Here is a 17,860-nt window from a genome sequence, read left to right on the forward strand (position 1 = left end):
ATGTCGCCAAACCAGAGCAGTGGAGCCCCAGTGAGCCAGGCCCAGACCCGGGAAGTCACAGCCAGCGTCCAGGAGGCATCACGGCAAAAGTGCGGCCGGGACGCCAGGGACCTGCACTTAGCCAGCCTGGGGTGGCCGCAAACCGCACGACTCTGACCTCCTGTCCCTGCTCCCGATTTCCTGTCAGAGCTGCTGACAGCAGGCCAGGTACCAGGGTCAGACCCACACAGGGACCCAGGGGACAGTGACCATCTGGGCAGGAAAGGAAGTGCCGTCACCACACAGTCAGGCTGCAGCCCTCACCTCAGCTCACCTCACCCACAGTCAGGCTGCACCCTCACCTCAGCTCACCTCACCCCACAAACAGGCTGCACCCTCACCTCAGCTCACCTCACCCACAGACAGGCTGCACCCTCACCTCAGCTCACCTCACCCACAGACAGGCTGCACCCCTCACCTCAGCTCACCTCACCCACAGACAGGCTGCACCCCTCACCTCAGCTCACCTCACCCACAGACAGGCTGCACCCATCACCTCAGCTCACCTCACCCCACAAACAGGCTGCACCCCTCACCTCAGCTCACCTCACCCACAGACAGGCTGCACCCTCACCTCAGCTCACCTCACCCACAGACAGGCTGCACCCTCACCTCAGCTCACCTCACCCACAGTCAGGCTGCACCCCTCACCTCAGCTCACCTCACCCACAGACAGGCTGCACCCCTCACCTCAGCTCACCTCAGCTCACGTCACCCCACAGAAGGCTGCACCCCTCACCTCAGCTCACCTCACCCACAGACAGGCTGCACCCTCACTTCAGCTCACCTCACCCACAGACAGGCTGCACCCTCACCTCAGCTCACCTCACCCCACAGACAGGCTGCACCCTCACTTCAGCTCCCCTCACCCCACAGACAGGCTGCACCCTCACTTCAGCTCCCCTCACCCCACAGACAGGCTGCACCCTCACTTCAGCTCACCTCACCCACAGACAGGCTGCACCCCTCACCTCAGCTCACCTCACCCACAGACAGGCTGCACCCCTCACCTCAGCTCACCTCACCCACAGACAGGCTGCACCCCTCACCTCAGCTCACCTCACCCACAGACAGGCTGCACCCCTCACTTCAGCTCACCTCACCGACAGACAGGCTGCACCCTCACTTCAGCTCACCTCACCCACAGACAGGCTGCACCCCTCACCTCAGCTCACCTCACCCACAGACAGGCTGCACCCCTCACCTCAGCTCACCTACCCACAGACAGGCTGCACCCCTCACCTCAGCTCACCTCACCCACAGACAGGCTGCACCCCTCACCTCAGCTCACCTCACCCACAGACAGGCTGCACCCCTCACCTCAGCTCACCTCACCCACAGACAGGCTGCACCCCTCACCTCAGCTCACCTCACCCACAGACAGGCTGCACCCATCACCTCAGCTCACCTCACCCCACAAACAGGCTGCACCCTCACCTCAGCTCACCTCACCCCACAGACAGGCTGCACCCTCACCTCAGCTCACCTCACCGACAGTCAGGCTGCACCCCTCACCTCAGCTCACCTCACCCCACAGACAGGCTGCACCCCTCACCTCAGCTCACCTCACCCACAGTCAGGCTGCACCCCTCACCTCAGCTCACCTCAGCTCACGTCACCCCACAGAAGGCTGCACCCCTCACCTCAGCTCACCTCACCCACAGACAGGCTGCACCCCTCACTTCAGCTCACCTCACCCACAGACAGGCTGCACCCCTCACTTCAGCTCACCTCACCGACAGACAGGCTGCACCCTCACTTCAGCTCCCCTCACCCCACAGACAGGCTGCACCCTCACTTCAGCTCACCTCACCCACAGACAGGCTGCACCCCTCACCTCAGCTCACCTCACCCACAGACAGGCTGCACCCCTCACCTCAGCTCACCTCACCCACAGACAGGCTGCACCCCTCACCTCAGCTCACCTCACCCACAGACAGGCTGCACCCTCACCTCAGCTCACCTCAGCTCACGTCACCCCACAGAAGGCTGCACCCCTCACCTCAGCTCACCTCACCCACAGACAGGCTGCACCCCTCACCTCAGGTCACCTCACCCACAGACAGGCTGCACCCCTCACCTCAGCTCACCTCAGCTCACGTCACCCCACAGAAGGCTGCACCCCTCACCTCAGCTCACCTCACCCACAGACAGGCTGCACCCTCACTTCAGCTCAATCACCCACAGACAGGCTGCACCCCTCACTTCAGCTCACCTCACCGACAGACAGGCTGCACCCTCACTTCAGCTCCCCTCACCCCACAGACAGGCTGCACCCTCACTTCAGCTCACCTCACCCACAGACAGGCTGCACCCCTCACCTCAGCTCACCTCACCCACAGACAGGCTGCACCCTCACCTCAGCTCACCTCACCCACAGACAGGCTGCACCCCTCACCTCAGCTCACCTCACCCACAGACAGGCTGCACCCCTCACCTCAGCTCACCTCAGCTCACGTCACCCCACAGAAGGCTGCACCCCTCACCTCAGCTCACCTCACCCACAGACAGGCTGCACCCCTCACCTCAGCTCACCTCACCCACAGTCAGGCTGCACCCCTCACCTCAGCTCACCTCACCCCACAGACAGGCTGCACCCCTCACCTCAGCTCACCTCACCCCACAGACAGGCTGCACCCCTCACCTCAGCTCACCTCACCCACAGACAGGCTGCACCCCTCACCTCAGCTCACGTCACCCCACAGAAGGCTGCACCCTCACTTCAGCTCACCTCACCCCACAGACAGGCTGCACCCTCACCTCAGCTCACCTCACCCACAGAAAGGCTGCACCCCTCACCTCAGCTCACGTCACCCCACAGAAGGCTGCACCCTCACTTCAGCTCACCTCACCGACAGACAGGCTGCACCCCTCACCTCAGCTCACCTCACCCACAGACAGGCTGCACCTCTCACCTCAGCTCACCTCACCCCACAGACAGGCTGCACCCCTCACCTCAGCTCACCTCACCCACAGACAGGCTGCACCCCTCACCTCAGCTCACCTCACCCACAGACAGGCTGCACCCCTCACCTCAGCTCACCTCACCCACAGACAGGCTGCACCCTCACCTCAGCTCACCTCAGCTCACGTCACCCCACAGAAGGCTACACCCCTCACCTCAGCTCACCTCACCCACAGACAGGCTGCACCCCTCACCTCAGCTCACCTCACCCACAGACAGGCTGCACCCCTCACCTCAGCTCACCTCAGCTCACGTCACCCCACAGAAGGCTGCACCCCTCACCTCAGCTCACCTCACCCACAGACAGGCTGCACCCTCACTTCAGCTCACCTCACCCACAGACAGGCTGCACCCCTCACTTCAGCTCACCTCACCCACAGACAGGCTGCACCCCTCACTTCAGCTCACCTCACCGACAGACAGGCTGCACCCTCACTTCAGCTCCCCTCACCCCACAGACAGGCTGCACCCTCACTTCAGCTCACCTCACCCACAGACAGGCTGCACCCCTCACCTCAGCTCACCTCACCCAAAGACAGGCTGCACCCTCACCTCAGCTCACCTCACCCACAGACAGGCTGCACCCCTCACCTCAGCTCACCTCACCCCACAGACAGGCTGCACCCCTCACCTCAGCTCACCTCAGCTCACGTCACCCCACAGAAGGCTGCACCCCTCACCTCAGCTCACCTCACCCACAGACAGGCTGCACCCCTCACCTCAGCTCACCTCACCCCACAGACAGGCTGCACCCCTCACCTCAGCTCACCTCACCCACAGACAGGCTGCACCCCTCACCTCAGCTCACGTCACCCCACAGAAGGCTGCACCCCTCACCTCAGCTCACCTCACCCATAGACAGGCTGCACCCCTCACCTCAGCTCACCTCACCCACAGACAGGCTGCACCCTCACCTCAGCTCACCTCACCCACAGACAGGCTGCATCCCTCACCTCAGCTCACCTCACCCACAGACAGGCTGCATCCCTCACCTCAGCTCACCTCACCCACAGACAGGCTGCACCCCTCACCTCAGCTCACCTCACCCACAGACAGGCTGCACCCCTCACCTCAGCTCACCTCACCCCACAAACAGGCTGCACCCTCACCTCAGCTCACCTCACCCACAGACAGGCTGCACCCTCACCTCAGCTCACCTCACCCACAGACAGGCTGCACCCTTCACCTCAGCTCACCTCACCCCACAAACAGGCTGCACCCTCACCTCAGCTCACCTCACCCCACAGACAGGCTGCACCCTCACCTCAGCTCACCTCACCCCACAGACAGGCTGCACCCCTCACCTCAGCTCACCTCACCCACAGTCAGGCTGCACCCCTCACCTCAGCTCACCTCACCCCACAGACAGGCTGCACCCCTCACCTCAGCTCACCTCACCCCACAGACAGGCTGCACCCCTCACCTCAGCTCACCTCACCCCACAGACAGGCTGCACCCCTCACCTCAGCTCACATCACCCACAGTCAGGCTGCACCCCTCACCTCAGCTCAACTCACCCCACAGACAGGCTGCACCCCTCACCTCAGCTCACCTCACCCCACAGACAGGCTGCACCCCTCACCTCAGCTCACCTCACCCACAGACAGGCTGCACCCCTCACCTCAGCTCACGTCACCCCACAGAAGGCTGCACCCTCACTTCAGCTCACCTCACCCCACAGACAGGCTGCACCCTCACTTCAGCTCACCTCACCCACAGACAGGCTGCACCCCTCACCTCAGCTCACCTCACCCACAGACAGGCTGCACCCTCACCTCAGCTCACCTCACCCACAGACAGGCTGCACCCCTCACCTCAGCTCACCTCACCCACAGACAGGCTGCACCCCTCACCTCAGCTCACCTCAGCTCACGTCACCCCACAGAAGGCTGCACCCCTCACCTCAGCTCACCTCACCCACAGACAGGCTGCACCCCTCACCTCAGCTCACCTCACCCCACAGACAGGCTGCACCCCTCACCTCAGCTCACCTCACCAACAGACAGGCTGCACCCCTCACCTCAGCTCACGTCACCCCACAGAAGGCTGCACCCCTCACCTCAGCTCACCTCACCCATAGACAGGCTGCACCCCTCACCTCAGCTCACCTCACCCACAGACAGGCTGCACCCCTCACCTCAGCTCACCTCACCGACAGACAGGCTGCACCCCTCACCTCAGCTCACCTCACCCACAGACAGGCTGCATCCCTCACCTCAGCTCACCTCACCCACAGACAGGCTGCACCCCTCACCTCAGCTCACCTCACCCACAGACAGGCTGCACCCCTCACCTCAGCTCACCTCACCCCACAAACAGGCTGCACCCTCACCTCAGCTCACCTCACCCACAGACAGGCTGCACCCTCACCTCAGCTCACCTCACCCACAGACAGGCTGCACCCCTCACCTCAGCTCACCTCACCCCACAAACAGGCTGCACCCTCACCTCAGCTCACCTCACCCCACAGACAGGCTGCACCCTCACCTCAGCTCACCTCACCCCACAGACAGGCTGCACCCCTCACCTCAGCTCACCTCACCCACAGACAGGCTGCACCCCTCACCTCAGCTCACCTCACCCCACAGACAGGCTGCACCCCTCACCTCAGCTCACCTCACCCCACAGACAGGCTGCACCCCTCACCTCAGCTCACCTCACCCACAGTCAGGCTGCACCCCTCACCTCAGCTCACCTCACCCCACAGACAGGCTGCACCCCTCACCTCAGCTCACCTCACCCACAGTCAGGCTGCACCCCTCACCTCAGCTCACCTCACCCCACAGACAGGCTGCACCCCTCACCTCAGCTCACCTCACCCACAGACAGGCTGCACCCCTCACCTCAGCTCACGTCACCCCACAGAAGGCTGCACCCTCACTTCAGCTCACCTCACCCCACAGACAGGCTGCACCCTCACTTCAGCTCACCTCACCCCACAGACAGGCTGCACCCTCACCTCAGCTCACCTCACCCACAGAAAGGCTGCACCCCTCACCTCAGCTCACGTCACCCCACAGAAGGCTGCACCCTCACTTCAGCTCACCTCACCGACAGACAGGCTGCACCCCTCACCTCAGCTCACCTCACCCACAGACAGGCTGCACCCCTCACTTCAGCTCACCTCACCCACAGACAGGCTGCACCCTCACCTCAGCTCACCTCACCGACAGACAGGCTGCACCCCTCACCTCAGCTCACCTCACCCACAGACAGGCTGCACCCCTCACCTCAGCTCACCTCACCCCACAGACAGGCTGCACCCTCACCTCAGCTCACCTCACCCACAGACAGGCTGCACCCCTCACCTCAGCTCACCTCACCCACAGACAGGCTGCACCCCTCACCTCAGCTCACCTCAGCTCACGTCACCCCACAGAAGGCTGCACACCAACCCTCTCCACACAGCAGGGACTCGGGCACTCGGGGACCCTCCCCACATGCAGGGCCACAGGGACGGGGACCCTCCGCACAGGAGGGGACAGTGTCGGGGCTGGGGGCGGCCGTGTCCCCAGGGCCACCGTCTGCCGTCGCGGGTGGGGCAGTGACAGCGCCCCCTGCCGCCGGCCCAGCCGCAGTGTGAGCAGCAGGCGCGGGGTCGCGCGGGGCGGCTGCTGGTGACCCGGTGCCCGCAGCGGAGGGTCCCCGTGGGGTGGGCGCGGCGACCCCACACTGGAGGGCGAGTCGCGGGAAATCGATGCCGAGCCCGCATCCAGCGCCGCGCCGGCGGGCGACACATTTATGGCGGCGGCTGAGGCTGCGGCCCGCGCACCCGGCGCTTTATTTACTGGGCGCCGCGGGGTCGATATTTTTAATTTGGCCGAGTCCTTATTTTTCACCGCACGGCGCGGCGGGCGGCGGCGGCGGCTCGTATTTCAGCGCCGGGAGATGGATGTGACGGCTTCACCTTCAGGCCCGCGCCGCCGCCGTCCCGGGCGCCACCGCAGGGACAGCGACGCAGCTGCGCTCGCCGGCCTGTCACCGGGACCCACCCCGTCGGGCTCACCTGGGCGGGACGTGTCGCCCCTGCCCGACGGGCTCCGGGGTCGGCGGCCAAGGGCCGGGCTCTGCCGGAGGCCATCGCTGCGCCCGCGGGCCCCCCCCCCGTCCTGGGCCAGAGGCCTCACCTCACGCGGGGCGCCCGGGCCCCTCACCTCACGCGGGGCGAGTGCCGCAGGCCGCCGGGGCCGGAACGGGGCGGGAGCGGGGAGGGCGCCGCGTCCCCGCCGAGCCGGGGTGGCCCTGGGCGGGTCGCCTCCTCCGAGCAGGGCGTGGCCGCCACCTGCCGGGCACACGGGGGTCTGCAGCCCCCGGGAACGGCGGGCCGCCCAGGAGAAGCCCCTCGCCCTCCCGTCGCGGCTCCTCCGAGCCCCGCGGCTGGCCGCCACCTTGTCGGGTTCGCCCCGGCCCTGCCGGCTGCGGCTGCGGCTGCGGGTGCCGGTGCGGGTGCGGGTGCGGCTGCGGCTGCGGCTGCGGGTGCCGGTGCGGGTGCGGGTGCGGCTGCGGCTGCGGGTGCGGCTGCGGGCAGGGAGCAGCTTGTGGGCGGCGCCGTCCTGTCCCGGCGCGCAGGTGCCACGCGGCCGCCCTGCAGAGGCCCGGCGACGGCGACGGCGACGGCGGCGGCCCGGGCTCTGGGCGCGGGTGGGGGTCCCGGCCGGGGCTGTGCGCGGCAGAGAGGCGCCTCCCCGGCGGGCCGCGCTCCGGGTGGGGGCTCGGACCCGGACCCGACCTGCGCTTCAGCCCCGAAGCGGCGAGCCGGTGCCCACGCGACTCACCGTGAAGTGCTCCTGGGAGCGGTAGTTCTCGTCCAGGTAGACGCGCGCCCGGTTGTACTCCTTCATGGCGTCGCTGGACAGCAGCTCTCTGGGGACGGGGCGGCGGGTCACACCCGGCCACCAGTGGGCCGGCAGGGGCGGGCGGGGCACCTGGGGGCGTCTGTGGGGTCGGGGGGCCTGTGGGGACCTATGGGAGGTCTAGGGTCGGAGGGGTCTGCGGGGAAGCTGTGGGGAGGGCTTGGGGGGCTTGTGGGGCCTGGAGGCTCTCCGGTATCTGTGGGGCCCTACGGGGACTGAAGGGAAACAATGGGGACGGTCTGAGGGGCCTCTGGCATCTGAGGGTCTGAGGGGTCAGTGGGCTCTGAGGGGTCAGTGGGTCTGAGGGGTCAGTGGGGTCTGAGGGGTCAGTGGGGTCTGAGGGGTCAGTGGGGTCTGAGGGGTCAGTGGGGTCTGTGGGGTCTGAGTGGTCAGTGGGGTCTGAGGGGTCAGTGGGTCTCAGTGGGGTCTGAGGGGTCTGAGGTGTCAGTGGGGTCTGAGGTGTCAGTGGGGTCTGAGGGGTCTGAGGGGTCAGTGGGTCTGAGGGGTCAGTGGGGTCTGAGGGGTCAGTGGGGTCTGTGGGGTCTGAGTGGTCAGTGGGGTCTGAGGGGTCAGTGGGTCTCAGTGGGGTCTGAGGGGTCTGAGGTGTCAGTGGGGTCTGAGGGGTCTGTGGGGTCAGTGGGGTCTGAGGGGTCAGTGGGTCTGAGGGGTCAGTGGGTTCTGAGGGGTCAGTGGGTCTGAGGGGTCAGTGGGCTCTGAGGGGTCAGTGGGGTCTGAGGGGTGTGAGGGGTCAGTGGGGTCTGAGGGGTCAGTGGGTCTGAGGGGTCAGTGGGTTCTGAGGGGTCAGTGGGTCTGAGGGGTCAGTGGGTCTGAGGGGTCAGTGGGTTCTGAGGGGTCAGTGGGTCTGAGGGGTCAGTGGGGTCTGAGGGGTCAGTGGGGTCTGAGGGGTCAGTGGGGTCTGTGGGGTCTGAGTGGTCAGTGGGGTCTGAGGGGTCAGTGGGTCTCAGTGGGGTCTGAGGGGTCTGAGGTGTCAGTGGGGTCTGAGGGGTCTGTGGGGTCTGAGGGGTCAGTGGGGTCTGAGGGGTCAGTGGGTCTCAGGGGTCAGTGGGGTCTGAGGGGTCAGTGGGTTCTGAGGGGTCAGTGGGTCTGAGGGGTCAGTGGGGTCTGAGGGGTCAGTGGGTTCTGAGGGGTCAGTGGGGTCTGAGGGGTGTGAGGGGTCTAAGGGGTCAGTGGGGTCTGAGGGGTCAGTGGGTCTCAGTGGGGTCTGAGGGGTCTGAGGTGTCAGTGGGGTCTGAGGGGTCTGTGGGGTCTGAGGGGTCAGTGGGGTCTGAGGGGTCAGTGGGGCCTGAGGGGTCAGTGGGGTCTGAGGGGTGTGAGGGGTGTGAGGGGTCAGTGGGTCTCAGGGGTCAGTGGGGTCTGAGGGGTCAGTGGGTTCTGAGGGGTCAGTGGGGTCTGAGGGGTGTGAGGGGTCTATAGGGTCAGTGGGGTCTGAGGGGTCAGTGGGTCTCAGTGGGGTCTGAGGGGTCTGAGGTGTCAGTGGGGTCTGAGGGGTCAGTGGGTCTCAGTGGGGTCTGTGGGGTCTGAGGGGTCAGTGGGGTCTGATTGGTCAGTGGGTCTCAGGGGTCAGTGGGGTCTGAGGGGTCAGTGGGGTCTGAGGGGTCAGTGGGTTCTGAGGGTTGAGTGGGTCTGAGGGGTCAGTGGGTTCTGAGGGGTCAGTGGGTCTGATGGGTCAGTGGGGTCTGAGGGGTCAGTGGGTTCTGAGGGGTCAGTGGGTCTGAGGGGTCAGTGGGTTCTGAGGGGTCAGTGGGTTGAGGGGTCAGTGGGTCTGAGGGGTCAGTGGGGTCTGAGGGGTCAGTGGGTCTGAGGGGTGTGAGGGGTCGAAGGGGTCAGTGGGGTCTGAGGGGTCAGTGGGTTGAGGGGTCAGTGGGTTCTGAGGGGTCAGTGGGTTCTGAGGGGTCAGTGGGTCTGAGGGGTCAGTGGGTTCTGAGGGGTCAGTGGGTTCTGAGGCGTCAGTGGGTCTGAGGGGTCAGTGGGGTCTGAGGGGTCAGTGGGTCTGAGGGGTGTGAGGGGTCTAAGGGGTCAGTGGGGTCTGAGGGGTCAGTGGGGTCTGTGGGGTCTGAGGGGTCAGTGGGGTCTGAGGGGTCAGTGGGTCTCAGTGGGGTCTGAGGGGTCTGAGGTGTCAGTGGGGTCTGAGGGGTCAGTGGGGTCTGAGGGGTCAGTGGGGTCTGAGGGGTCAGTGGGTCTCAGTGGGGTCTGAGGGGTCTGAGGTGTCAGTGGGGTCTGAGGGGTCTGTGGGGTCTGAGGGGTCAGTGGGGTCTGAGGGGTCAGTGGGTCTCAGGGGTCAGTGGGGTCTGAGGGGTCAGTGGGTTCTGAGGGGTCAGTGGGTCTGAGGGGTCAGTGGGGTCTGAGGGGTCAGTGGGTTCTGAGGGGTCAGTGGGTCTGAGGGGTCAGTGGGTTCTGAGGGGTCAGTGGGTTCTGAGGGGTCAGTGGGTTTGAGGGGTCAGTGGGTTGAGGGGTCAGTGGGTTCTGAGGGGTCAGTGGGTCTGAGGGGTCAGTGGGGTCTGAGGGGTCAGTGGGTTCTGAGGGGTCAGTGGGTTGAGGGGTCAGTGGGTTCTGAGGGGTCAGTGGGTCTGAGAGGTCAGTGGGTTCTGAGGGGTCAGTGGGTTCTGAGGGGTCAGTGGGTCTGAGGGGTCAGTGGGGTCTGAGGGGTCAGTGGGTCTCAGTGGGGTCTGAGGTGTCAGTGGGATCTGAGGGGTCTGTGGGGTCTGAGGGGTCAGTGGGGTCTGAGGGGTCAGTGGGGCCTGAGGGGTCAGTGGGGTCTGAGGGGTGTGAGGGGTGTGAGGGGTCAGTGGGTCTCAGGGGTCAGTGGGGTCTGAGGGGTGTGAGGGGTCTAAGGGGTCAGTGGGGTCTGAGGGGTCAGTGGGGTCTGAGGGGGTTGAGGGGTCTAAGGGGTCAGTGGGGTCTGAGGGGTCAGTGGGGTCTGTGGGGTCAGTGGGTCTGATGGGTCAGTGGGGCCTGAGGCGTCAGTGGGGTCTGAGGGGTCAGTGGGGTCTGAGGGGTGTGAGGGGTCTAAGGGGTCAGTGGGGTCTGAGGGGTCAGTGGGGTCTGAGGGGTCTGAGGTGTCAGTGGGGTCTGAGGGGTCAGTGGGGTCTGTGGGGTCAGTGGGTCTGAGGGGTCAGTGGGGCCTGAGGCGTCAGTGGGGTCTGAGGGGTCTGAGGTGTCAGTGGGGTCTGAGGGGTCAGTGGGTTCTGAGGGGTCAGTGGGGTCTGAGGGGTGTGAGGGGTCTATAGGGTCAGTGGGGTCTGAGGGGTCAGTGGGTCTCAGTGGGGTCTGAGGGGTCTGAGGGGTCAGTGGGGTCTGTGGGGTCTGAGGGGTCAGTGGGGTCTGAGGGGTCAGTGGGGTCTGAGGGGTCTGTGGGGTCTGAGGAGTGTGAGGGGTCTATGGCGTCAGTGGGTCTCAGGGGTCAGTGGTGTCTGTGGGGTCTGAGGGGTCAGTGGGTTCTGAGGGGTCAGTGGGTCTCAGGGGTCAGTGGGGCCTGAGGGGTCAGAGTGGCCTGAGGTGTGTGAGGGGTCTGAGGTGTCAGTGTGGTCTGAGGGGTCTGTGGGGTCTGAGGGGTCAGTGGGGTCTGAGGGGTCTGTGGGGTCAGTGGGGTCTGAGGGGTCTGAGGGGTCTAAGGGGTCAGTGTGTCTCAGGGGTCAGTGGGGTCAGTGGGGTCTGAGAGGTCTGTGGGATTGAGGTGTCTGACGGTCCTATGGGGTTAGTGGGGTAGTAGCGTATGGGGGGTCTTCAGGAGGTCTGAGGGGTCTTCAGGAGGTCTGAGGGGTCTTCAGGAGGTCTGAGGGGTCAGTGGGGTCTGAGGGGTGTGAGGGGTCTGTGGGGTCAGTGGGTCTCAGGGGTCAGTGGGGTCTGAGGTGTCAGTGGGGTCTGAGGGGTCTGTGGGGTCTGAGGGGTCTAGGGGTCAGTGGGGTCTGAGGGCTCAGTGGGTCTGAGGGGTCAGTGGTGCTTGAGGGGTCAGTGGGGCCTGAGGTGTCAGTGGGGTCTGAGGGGTGTGAGGGGTCTCAGGGGACAGTGTGTCTCAGGGGTCAGTGGGGTCTGAGAGGTCTGTGGGATTGAGGTGTCTGACGGTCCTATGGGGTTAGTGGGGTAGTAGGGTATAGGGGGTCTTCAGGAGGTCTGAGGGGTCTTCAGGATGTCTGAGGGGTCAGTGGGGTCTGAGGGGTCACTCGTGTCTGAGGGGTCTGGGGGTTTGTGGGGTCGGAGGTGTCAGTGGGGTGAGAGGTCAATGGAGCCTGAGGGATCAATGGGGTTGAGGGGTCTGAGGTATCTGTGGTGCCTGAGGGATCAGTGTTTGGGGGTCTGTTGGTACCCCTCTTCCCTCCAATGCTGCCCCTGTGTCCCTGTCCCCTTCTACAAAACTATTTAATTCCCACTATCCCCCCAAGCTGTACCTGTGTCTTTATCTCCTTCTAGGATGCTGTCCCTAGTCTCCCTCCCATCCCCAGGTGAGCTGAGCTGTCCCCAGTCACCAGGTGACCTAAGCTGTTCCCAGTCCCCAGGTGTGCTGAGCTGTCCCCATCCCCAGTCCCCAGGTGTGCTGAGCTGTCCCATCCCTAGTCCCCAGGTGAGCTGAGCTGTCCCCATCCCCAGTCCCCAGGTGTGCGGAACTGTCCCCATCCCCAGTCCCCAGGTGTGCTGAGCTGTCCCCATCCCCAGTCCCCAAGTGAGCGGAGCTGTCTTAGTCCCCAGGTGTGCTGAGCTGTCCCCATCCCCAGTCCCCAGGTGTGCTGAGCTATCCCCTGTCCTCAGTCCCCAGGTGAACTGAGCTGTCTCCAGTTCCCAGGTGTGCTGAGCTGTCCCCATCCCCAGTCCCCAGGTGTGCTGAGCTGTCCCCATCCCCAGTCCCCAGGTGAGCGGAGCTGTCTTAGTCCCCAGGTGTGCTGAGCTGTCCCCATCCCCAGTCCCCAGGTGTGCTGAGCTGTCCCCTGTCCTCAGTCCCCAGGTGAGCTGAGCTGTCTCCAGTCCTCAGTCCCCAGGTGTGCTGAGCTGTCCCCTGTCCTCAGTCCCCAGGTGTGCTGAGCTGTCTCCATCCCCAGTCCCCAGGTGTGCTGAGCTGTCCCCAGTCCTCAGTCCCCAGGTGAGCTGAGCTGTCCCCATCTCCAGTCCCCAGGTGAGCGGAGCAGTCTTAGTCCCCAGGTGTGCTGAGCTGTCCCCATCCCCAGTCCCCAGGTGTGCTGAGCTGTCCCCTGTCCTCAGTCCCCAGGTGAGCTGAGCTGTCTCCAGTCCTCAGTCCCCAGGTGTGCTGAGCTGTCCCCTGTCCTCAGTCCCCAGGTGTGCTGAGCTGTCTCCATCCCCAGTCCCCAGGTGTGCTGAGCTGTCCCCATCCCCAGTCCCCAGGTGTGCTGAGCTGTCCCCATCCCCAGTCCCCAGGTGTGCTGAGCTGTCCCCATCCCCAGTCCCCAGGTGAGCGGAGCAGTCTTAGTCCCCAGGTGTGCTGAGCTGTCCCCATCCCCAGTCCCCAGGTGTGCTGAGCTGTCCCCATCCCCAGTCCCCAGGTGTGCTGACCTGTCCCCATCCCCAGTCCCCAGGTGTGCTGACCTGTCCCATCCCTAGTCCCCAGGTGAGCTGAGCTGTCCCCAGTCCTCAGTCCCCAGGTGTGCTGAGCTGTCCCCATCCCCAGTCCCCAGGTGTGCTGAGCTGTCCCATCCCCAGTCCCCAGGTGAGCTGATCTGTCCCATCCCCAGTCCCCAGGTGAGCTCAGCTGTCCCCAGTCCCCAGGTGAGCTGAGCTGTCTCCAGTCCCCCAGGTTTGCTGTCCCTTGAGCTGGCTCCTGGGACAGCATGTATCCCCTGCCTCCACCCCTACCAGATGCCCATGTCCCACCCCGGCAGCATGACGACTTACTTGACGAACTTGTCCACATGGGCCATGGAGGCCTCATAGTTCTTCCCACCGAACTCCTGGCAGTGCAGGGCCATGAAGTGGGGAGTGTGGGCATGCACGACCTGTGGGGGACAGTGTCAGAGGTCAGGCCGTGGAGGTCAGTCAGAGGCCAGGTTGTGGGGCACAGGGGGCAGGGGTCACAGTGAGAGAATGGAGCGTGGGTCATCAGGGCAGGGGACACAGTGAGAGAATGGACTGTGGGTCATGAGGGCAGAGACATGGTCAGAGAATGGAGTGTGGGTCATGAGGGCAGGGACACAGTGAGAGAATGGAGTGTGGGTCATCAGGGCAGGGTCACAGTGAGAGAATGGAGTGTGGGTCATCAGGGCAGGGACACGGTCAGAGATGGAGAGTGGGTCATAAGGGCAGGGACACAGTGAGAGAATGAACTGTGGGTCATGAGGGCAGGGACACAGTCAGAGAATGGAGTGTGGGTCATCAGGGCAGGGACACAGTGAGAGAATGGAGTGTGGGTCATCAGGGCAGGGACACAGTGAGAGAATGGAGTGTGGGTCATCAGGGCAGGGACACAGTGAGAGAATGAACTGTGGGTCATGAGGGCAGGGACACGGTCAGAGAATGGAGTGTGGGTCATCAGGGCAGGGACACAGTCAGAGAATGGAGTGTGGGTCATCAGGGCAGGGACACGGTCAGAGAATGGAGCGTGGGTCATCAGGGCAGGGACACAGTCAGAGAATGGACTGTGGGTCATCAGGGCAGGGACACGGTCAGAGAATGGAGCGTGGGTCATGAGGGCAGGGACACAGTGAGAGAATGGAGTGTGGGTCATGAGGGCAGGGACACAGTGAGAGAATGGAGTGTGGGTCATGAGGGCAGGGACACAGTGAGAGAATGGAGTGTGGGTCATGAGGGCAGGGACACAGTGAGAGAATGGAGTGTGGGTCATCAGGGCAGGGACACAGTGAGAGAATGGAGTGTGGGTCATCAGGGCAGGGACACAGTGAGAGAATGGAGTGTGGGTCATGAGGGCAGGGACACAGTCAGAGATGGAGTGTGGGTCATGAGGGCAGGGTCACAGTGAGAGAATGGAGTGTGGGTCATGAGGGCAGGGACACAGTCAGAGATGGAGTGTGGGTCATCAGGGCAGGGACACAGTCAGAGATGGAGTGTGGGTCATGAGGGCAGGGACACAGTCAGAGATGGAGTGTGGGTCATGAGGGCAGGGACACAGTGAGAGATGGAGTGTGGGTCATGAGGGCAGGGACACAGTCAGAGATGGAGTGTGGGTCATCAGGGCAGGGTCACAGTGAGAGAATGGAGTGTGGGTCATCAGGGCAGGGACACAGTGAGAGAATGGAGTGTGGGTCATGAGGGCAGGGACACAGTCAGAGAATGGAGTGTGGGTCATCAGGGCAGGGACACAGTGAGAGAATGGAGTGTGGGTCATGAGGGCAGGGACACAGTGAGAGAATGGAGCGTGGGTCATCAGGGCAGGGACACGGTCAGAGATGGAGCGTGGGTCATGAGGGCAGGGACACAGTCAGAGATGGAGCGTGGGTCATCAGGGAAGGGACACGGTCAGAGAATGGAGCGTGGGTCATCAGGGCAGGGACACAGTGAGAGAATGAACTGTGGGTCATCAGGGCAGGGACACGGTCAGAGAATGGAGCGTGGGTCATCAGGGCAGGGACACAGTGAGAGAATGGAGTGTGGGTCATCAGGGCAGGGTCACAGTGAGAGAATGGAGTGTGGGTCATGAGGGCAGGGACACAGTGAGAGAATGGAGTGTGGGTCATGAGGGCAGGGACACAGTGAGAGAATGGAGTGTGGGTCATCAGGGCAGGGACACAGTGAGAGAATGGAGTGTGGGTCATGAGGGCAGGGACACAGTGAGAGAATGGAGTGTGGGTCATCAGGGCAGGGTCACGGTCAGAGAATGGAGTGTGGGTCATGAGGGCAGGGACACAGTGAGAGAATGGAGTGTGGGTCATGAGGGCAGGGACACAGTCAGAGATGGAGTGTGGGTCATCAGGGCAGGGACACAGTGAGAGAATGGAGTGTGGGTCATCAGGGCAGGGACACAGTGAGAGAATGGAGTGTGGGTCATCAGGGCAGGGACACAGTCAGAGATGGAGTGTGGGTCATCAGGGCAGGGACACAGTGAGAGAATGGAGTGTGGGTCATCAGGGCAGGGTCACGGTCAGAGAATGGAGTGTGGGTCATGAGGGCAGGGACACGGTCAGAGATGGAGTGTGGGTCATCAGGGCAGGGACACAGTGAGAGAATGGAGTGTGGGTCATCAGGGCAGGGTCACGGTCAGAGAATGGAGTGTGGGTCATCAGGGCAGGGTCACAGTGAGAGAATGGAGTGTGGGTCATCAGGGCAGGGTCACAGTGAGAGAATGGAGTGTGGGTCATGAGGGCAGGGACACAGTGAGAGAATGGAGTGTGGGTCATCAGGGCAGGGTCACAGTGAGAGAATGGAGTGTGGGTCATGAGGGCAGGGACACAGTCAGAGAATGGAGTGTGGGTCATCAGGGCAGGGACACAGTCAGAGAATGGAGCGTGGGTCATGAGGGCAGGGTCACAGTGAGAGAATGGAGTGTGGGTCATCAGGGCAGGGACACAGTGAGAGAATGGAGTGTGGGTCATCAGGGCAGGGACACAGTGAGAGAATGGAGTGTGGGTCATCAGGGCAGGGACACAGTGAGAGAATGGAGTGTGGGTCATCAGGGCAGGGTCACAGTGAGAGAATGGAGTGTGGGTCATGAGGGCAGGGACACAGTCAGAGAATGGAGTGTGGGTCATGAGGGCAGGGACACAGTCAGAGATGGAGTGTGGGTCATGAGGGCAGGGACACAGTGAGAGATGGAGTGTGGGTCATGAGGGCAGGGACACAGTCAGAGATGGAGTGTGGGTCATCAGGGCAGGGACACAGTCAGAGATGGAGTGTGGGTCATCAGGGCAGGGACACAGTGAGAGAATGGAGTGTGGGTCATGAGGGCAGGGACACGGTCAGAGAATGGAGTGTGGGTCATCAGGGCAGGGACACAGTCAGAGATGGAGTGTGGGTCATCAGGGCAGGGACACAGTCAGAGAATGGAGCGTCGGTCATCAGGGCAGGGACACAGTGAGAGAATGGAGTGTGGGTCATGAGGGCAGGGTCACGGTCAGAGAATGGAGTGTGGGTCATGAGGGCAGGGACACAGTGAGAGAATGGAGTGTGGGTCATCAGGGCAGGGACACAGTGAGAGAATGGAGTGTGGGTCATGAGGGCAGGGACACAGTGAGAGAATGGAGTGTGGGTCATGAGGGCAGGGACACAGTCAGAGATGGAGTGTGGGTCATCAGGGCAGGGACACAGTGAGAGAATGGAGTGTGGGTCATCAGGGCAGGGACACAGTGAGAGAATGGAGTGTGGGTCATCAGGGCAGGGACACAGTCAGAGATGGAGTGTGGGTCATCAGGGCAGGGACACAGTGAGAGAATGGAGTGTGGGTCATCAGGGCAGGGACACAGTGAGAGAATGGAGTGTGGGTCATGAGGGCAGGGACACAGTCAGAGATGGAGTGTGGGTCATCAGGGCAGGGTCACGGTCAGAGAATGGAGTGTGGGTCATGAGGGCAGGGACACAGTCAGAGATGGAGTGTGGGTCATCAGGGCAGGGACACAGTGAGAGAATGGAGTGTGGGTCATCAGGGCAGGGACACAGTGAGAGAATGGAGTGTGGGTCATGAGGGCAGGGACACAGTCAGAGATGGAGTGTGGGTCATCAGGGCAGGGTCACGGTCAGAGAATGGAGTGTGGGTCATGAGGGCAGGGACACAGTCAGAGATGGAGTGTGGGTCATCAGGGCAGGGACACAGTGAGAGAATGGAGTGTGGGTCATCAGGGCAGGGACACAGTGAGAGAATGGAGTGTGGGTCATCAGGGCAGGGACACAGTGAGAGAATGGAGTGTGGGTCATGAGGGCAGGGACACAGTCAGAGATGGAGTGTGGGTCATCAGGGCAGGGTCACGGTCAGAGAATGGAGTGTGGGTCATGAGGGCAGGGACACAGTCAGAGATGGAGTGTGGGTCATCAGGGCAGGGACACAGTGAGAGAATGGAGTGTGGGTCATCAGGGCAGGGACACAGTGAGAGAA

The 17,860-nt window shown here is 63.3% G+C and overlaps 1 protein-coding gene and 2 long non-coding RNA genes across 6 annotated transcripts in view; all 3 read right to left on the reverse strand.

Annotated features, from left to right (window-relative positions):
- The window catches only part of INPP5A (inositol polyphosphate-5-phosphatase A), an 83,424-nt gene that overhangs the window by 30,659 nt on the left and 34,905 nt on the right, over positions 1-17,860 (reverse strand). For all 4 annotated transcript variants that reach the window (XM_060171074.1, XM_060171077.1, XM_060171076.1 and 1 more), the window contains 2 exons: positions 13,717-13,817; positions 7,780-7,867 (listed from right to left, as the gene is read on the reverse strand). In XM_060171074.1, the coding sequence (XP_060027057.1) occupies positions 7,780-7,867; positions 13,717-13,817 (189 nt within the window). The remainder of the gene's footprint in view (positions 1-7,779; positions 7,868-13,716; positions 13,818-17,860) is intronic.
- On the reverse strand, positions 111-1,714 carry LOC132532616 (uncharacterized). The gene is made up of 3 exons (XR_009544541.1): positions 1,595-1,714; positions 646-729; positions 111-336 (listed from the first exon to the last, which is right to left on the reverse strand). It is a non-coding gene; the product is annotated as an uncharacterized LOC132532616 (long non-coding RNA).
- On the reverse strand, positions 2,876-4,360 carry LOC132532617 (uncharacterized). Its single transcript, XR_009544542.1, has 3 exons — positions 4,309-4,360; positions 3,557-3,880; positions 2,876-2,954 (listed from the first exon to the last, which is right to left on the reverse strand). It is a non-coding gene; the product is annotated as an uncharacterized LOC132532617 (long non-coding RNA).

Source organism: Erinaceus europaeus, chromosome 14 (assembly GCF_950295315.1).
Source record: "Erinaceus europaeus chromosome 14, mEriEur2.1, whole genome shotgun sequence".
Taxonomy (NCBI): Eukaryota; Metazoa; Chordata; class Mammalia; order Eulipotyphla; family Erinaceidae; genus Erinaceus; species Erinaceus europaeus.